General features: G+C 34.3%; 1 protein-coding gene across 1 annotated transcript in view; it reads left to right on the top strand.

Moving 5' to 3' along the window:
* LOC142341797 (uncharacterized) overlaps positions 1–3,601 on the top strand; it is a 444,522-nt gene extending 440,921 nt beyond the window's left edge. Inside the window, exon 4 of the mRNA XM_075393033.1 lies at positions 3,306–3,601. Coding sequence (XP_075249148.1) covers positions 3,306–3,535 — 230 coding nt within the window. The 3' untranslated portion in view covers positions 3,536–3,601. The remainder of the gene's footprint in view (positions 1–3,305) is intronic.
* Positions 3,602–6,000: the final 2,399 nt, after the last annotated feature.

The following is a 6,000-nucleotide window of genomic DNA, read 5'->3' on the forward strand; positions in this document are numbered from 1 at the left end:
CTTGAAACGGGTGGTAAAATTGGGTCCATGAATATATTTGATGACATAGTTAACGTCTCGCATCATTAATGCTTTTAGTCATTCTTCTGGGAAATTTGATTTAGAGGACAACACGAAGGAGTTTGTTGTAAAAATTTTAGGAAATTAAGTAACCAATAGACGAACATTAATTCGTAATGGCGTTGAAGTTACACCCAAATGCCATCCAAGTGTATTTTAAGGAATATAAGACTATGTCAATTTTATGCAGAAGTTAATTAATTGGGAACTGTCCCCCTAAAATTATGATAATCCATTATTCGTAATTCCCTAATGGTAAATAAATTGTTCTTATCAGTGCAAAGCAGACTTAGTGTTTTCACGCATAGTTTGAAAAAAATGTTCACGGGGGTTGGAGAGGAAACAGTTCCATTAATGGCATGACAGTTCATTGATCATTGCTTAGGTGTCTTCAATTACATGCATTGCTTAATTTCGGCCGATAATATTTCAATGCAGTTTGATTAGCTCAACACTTCGAAAAAGGCGAAGAATTTCAAAGTAACTACAGTTGCTGGGTATTTGTTACTTTTACAAATCTCACAAAAAGGCTGTTCAGTAGTTTCTAAAGTGCTATTCGAAATCTCAAATGCACTCTTTTAAACATTTATTTGCATTAGGTGACTTTGACATGTTAAAAAGGTGGCGTGAATCATTGCCAACAATCATACAATGATAATGATGACAAGTAGCGGCGATAATTGACTATTACCAGCCAATGGGAGAAGGAAATAGGTTTTTTCGTTATTGTTCCGAACTATATACTCAACTGGTTTTTTTTTCAGACAATTTTGACCGATCGAAATATTCATCGTAGAGAGTTGTGAGTGCTATCATTAAAAAGCCCGTCCAGCGTAGAATATGGAATTAATTTTTTAATTTTGTTTTCTAGAGCGAGTTATCTTGGTTTATATTTTTGTGAATATTAGACCTATTTGGGTTTTTACTCATATTTTCCGGATTTTTTGCCTAAAATTTCGTCAGTTTTGCAAAAAAATATGTAACAATTGTTAATAATTGTACTGTTGATTTTATTAAAGACAAAAAGTATTGTTGACTATTTTGGTTTAAATTATTTGGCTAAAATTCAGACTTTTTCATCAAAAGTTGCCGGAATTAAGCTTCTTTAATCCACTTTGATTAAATTTGACGGAAGTACACACCCAAAAACAACTAAACAACTAACACAATCATTGTAAACTACAAATAGCTATTCCTACTTCCACTTCCATTGAGACTGTTCTGGAATTAAAATTTTGCCGTTTTTTTGCTAACTTAATTCTATTATTATCAAAAACGCAGCATTCATTTTTGATCTTTTAACTAACAAATTATCTAAATCTAAGACATTCGAAACAATTTAGTGTTCTTTGTGGACGAACAGCATAGCAAGGCTGGTTTGTCCAATTTTGTTACAATCCAAAAATAATTCGGATTGTAATCAGTCGGTCTTTTCTTAAAGAAATCGCTTTTTATGTTAATTAAAGAAAGAACCATTCAAATTAAAGCTCAGTGATGATAGATCCAATTGGTTTCATAAACAGTTCCAAATTAATTTATCGATTTTCTGTACTAAGATTTTGGTCATTTTGACCTTTAAAAATATTTGATTTTTAAATAAACAATGTCTTATGAACTTTGACACTATTTTTCTCTTAATTTTGTCAACTTGTTGCTTAGTGTCAGCAGACAAAGAATACTTCTTCTTCTTTCTATTGTTTTAAAATTTAATTTTTTTTCGCGTCAAGTTATGGTTTTGTTTTCTGGCTTTGATACTACTAGATTTCATTTTTTTAGGCATTGGCCCACGTTTTTTCTCTTTCTGTCACATTATCAGATTATTGAAAGTTCACATTAAATTTTTGGCGTTCAGAATAAAGCACAATTGAACATATAAAAATATTTAAAGGCATGGATTATGGTTTTAACGTCTTCGACACCCTTTTCTCTATGAATTTAATTCGAGTTTTTTACATTTGTCTCTAACCGTAGATTCTGCTTTGTCTTTTTATTCGTATGAAATTTCCCTGATTTTGATGAGAGGTCTTATTGGCTTTTTTTGGAGGATTGAATGAGCGTATAATCTGATTTGAGTGGATACCTGATTCCTTTCATGACTTTGAAAACGTTTTCTAACTTTTTTCTTTTGTCTGTTTGTTACTTAGTCTCGTTCATTACACGTCACGTATGACATTGTTCTCGTGCAAGTGACAGCTGCAAGTGTAAAAAATCTATTTATTTGAAGATTTCGTTTCGAATTTACTGGCTTCCACACTTGTTTTTCTTTGCGAAAAATAAACTAAAATTTGATTTTTGTCTAAGTTTGACGCTCTTTTTGTAGACGTAAGACATTCTGATTGATTACAAGTCTCAAGCGCCTCCTCTGGACGAGTAATTGAACCTATTTAATTTCTTTTGTAGCTAATGGCTTTCTTGACATTGAAAATAATTGTTTTCGAAAAATACAAAAGTATATCTTAATTTTGCCCTTCTTTCTCTTTTTTGTCAACCTGATAACTATTCTCAAAAATGAGGTCGAATAACAAATTATTGGCGTTCGAGGAAGGCGCAATCGAACATATTTAGAGGGGCAAAATATGGCTTTACGGCTTCGACCGCGTTTTCTCGTAAGTTTCAATCGAGTTTTTGTTTGTTGTCTCTATTTGTTGTTATTTTTGTAACCGCTTAAAAATTGAGTGAAGGCATTGGTTTTCATTACTTTGAAACTAATTGTTTTTAAAAATGTATGCCAATTTTTTAATTTTGCTGGTTTTTGTTCTTTTTTGTCTAATTGTTACCAATGCTAATTATGGAGTGGTCCCATATCTTTTCTAGTGAGGTAAAAGTTTTGATTAGTTTCAGTTTTATAATGGACATAAAGTTTTGGATGTAATTGATGTTTGTTGTTATTGTTGTTTGATTTTAATGTTCGTCTTGACTTGCTTTCTTAATAATGACTGATCTAATCAATCTAATGTGGCATTTTTTACTCCACAGAGTTATCTGCGTTGGAGGCGATCTTTCTGTTTATACACATTTTTTTTTGAAAAAAAACTTGAATTTATGGGGGTTTTTCTATCTGTTCCTTATTTGGTAGACTTTTATGCCAAAAATGCAGATGAGTGGGGTCGGAACTTTGTGCGCGAACGCACATTACCGAGCCTCCTTGTAGTATTATTGATCTTTGCGCCCATAAACGTGAACAAATTGAGACCTAATTGTACTAACTTTCCTTCTTTCGTCCCATTACTGTAGCCTTCTTTTAGGTCTCCTATCCGGTGGTATTGAGGAGGCGATGAAAGCCCTGAGTGAAAAGACCGCTAAAGAACGAGAGGAAAAGCTAGCGTACGAGAGGGAATTGAGAAAGGTGACCATTAATAAGGAACACGTTGAGTTGATTGTGAGGGAAATGGAGATGACAAAAACGGAAGCAGAGAGATGTTTGAGGCAACATGGAGGGGATCCTGTCCAAACGCTGATAACCTTGACAAATTGAATGACTGCTAAAGAAATATTTTGATTTATACCTTTGTTTTATGCAATTATATTTTTCTTCAATTCATTTTTAGCATTCTTTGGAGTGAAATTAAAATCGTGTTTCCTTTAACAATCTGCCAATTGTATCAACTGCTGACCATTGATAAATTTGTCACGCAATTTTTAAAGAGCCTTCTTTTCGACTCAAATGAGTGGGGAGATGACATGGGGGAGATTGTATGTTGAGGCTTGCAACTGCTTGATTTTTAATTTTCAATTTGTTTCTGCAAAGGACATGCTGTTGAACGAAACCAAGATTGATTAATTAAGTCAACCTTTCCCTACTTCGGACTGATCATTAATAGCTGCCATAGCGATAAACCAGGAGGCTATTTTGGCCTGTTATTTCTAAAATCTGACTGAAGAAATTGAATAGCATTAACGCGCGCTTCCTTTTAACTTTTTTAAATCAACTTTTTTGGAGGGCTACTTGATTCAGGATGACACATGTGAAAACCAATGATTAGCATGAGGAAGAGTTAACTCTCGAGGCGCAAAATGAAACAAAATTTTTCGAAGCTATAAAAAACGAACCATGTGCTAACCCTTGTAAAGCCTTGTTCTTTGCAATTAGAATCGACCTACTGAGAGCAAAAGTACTCAAACATGGAACTGGAAATACTAGCAATTGCCTTTGTCACAAGATTGAAACAATTTCCTCTTGAAGACTTTTTCCTCTGCTGAAAGACCACAAACCACTCAATTATCTATTTGTGCCCGACGAATGAATCTGACAGCCAGAGAGTCTCATTCGCCAAGCAGAAATCAGAACTGGACTTGGAACAAAGAGGCCATTTCTGGACATAATACAGCAAATCAAATTTGGCAAATTGAAAACGATGTCCTGAAGCGGAAAACAGATTCGAACAACGATCATCCTTAGATGTGTTGTTCCCTTCAAGTCAGCCAGAGATATTTGGTCTTGGAAAAAGCACATGGAACACATCCCGGGAAAATGCAACCAAAGCATCAGTGCGAATGCCTGGTGGCATTGCATTACCAAATTCGTTAAACCTGTGGTTAACACGTAAGAATTGTCAAACGAATAGGCCTCGCCTAGGAAAAGCAGTCCCTCCATGGCAAGAGGCAGACGTTCGAGAATGACTCCGCATGGGCTGGGGTTATGCTGTCGACCGCGGTAATGTGTTAGTAGTTGTTGACGTGGGCTCAATCTAGATAGAAGCTTTCTCCTCGGGAGATATAGCATCATAGTCAGATTTTACTTAAGTCAATTTTTTGCAGGATTCTGAATTTTCTTGCAGGACTTGCAGTTTTCAATCTAATAATGGTCATGAATTGGTAAGTTATGATCCTAAACAGTTGCGATAGACTAAACTAGAATCATTAGAGCCTTCATGAGATCAAAAATTAGCAAACAAACAGGTATATCTGGAGAACCTATCACACTATTACTTAAAAAAGTAGGGGGGGGGTGTGATAGTTTCAAAAAAACGTCACTTACTTTAGAAGTTCGTCTTTGCAATTATGTTACTTGACCTATCAATTATGTCAGAAGTTAAATCCCCACCTATAGAAATCTGACTGACACCCACCGCAAACGTATCAACTCAACTATGAAAAGTAACAAAAATAGAAAATCATGTCCGGGATTTGGAACCAATATCCTTTTACATGTTAATCAAGTAAATTTTCTTTCAACTAATTTTTTTTTATGTTTTCATTCGCATAGATAAGCAATATAAATGTAATCTAGTTTTTGTATTTTTTCAGCTCAATATGTAATTTAAAGTTCAGCTTTTTTATTATTTGACCCGTGTTATTGAACTCGACAGGAAGCACACAGGCTATCAAAATAAATTATAAGCCGATGTTTTTAGTCATTTTAACGACATGTTTTGTATAAAATTTAGTGTATCACAAACAGGCACTGCATTGATAGATAACTGGCACTGTATTGATAGATACCTGAACGGGACGTTAACTCTATGATTCGTTTGACATGTCAATGAATCAAACACAGCTCAAATCAAGTATAAAATGTCAAACAGTATTCAATTAGAAGGCGGATTGCAGTGTGATGTCGCTGAGTAATTTGCATTGAATAGTTAAAAAAATTGTAAGAAAGGCCGTTGAGATGCAATCAGCATACTAGACAAAAATAGATTTTTGCGAGAGTCATATAATGAATTCTTATCACGCTCTCTCAGAAGCATTGATATCACGTTTCATATTTACCTTAGAAGACATTTATTTAGGTCATTAGTTGCACTTCTCGTTGGATTTATAGATTTTTCTGTTGTGATTTTTGATTTGATCAAACTACAATTGATCAGATAACTAATGGATTTTCAACAAATAAATCGCTGCCCATTTAGTTGTGAAAAAAATTGTGACGCGATTATGTTGCACACTCCAAGCAATTAATTTGGCTCTACAGTGACAAACAATTTTGTAGTCGGACGC

Source organism: Convolutriloba macropyga, chromosome 6 (genome assembly GCF_964194025.1).
Source record: "Convolutriloba macropyga chromosome 6, txConMacr16.3, whole genome shotgun sequence".
In the NCBI taxonomy this organism is placed as follows: domain Eukaryota; kingdom Metazoa; phylum Xenacoelomorpha; order Acoela; family Convolutidae; genus Convolutriloba; species Convolutriloba macropyga.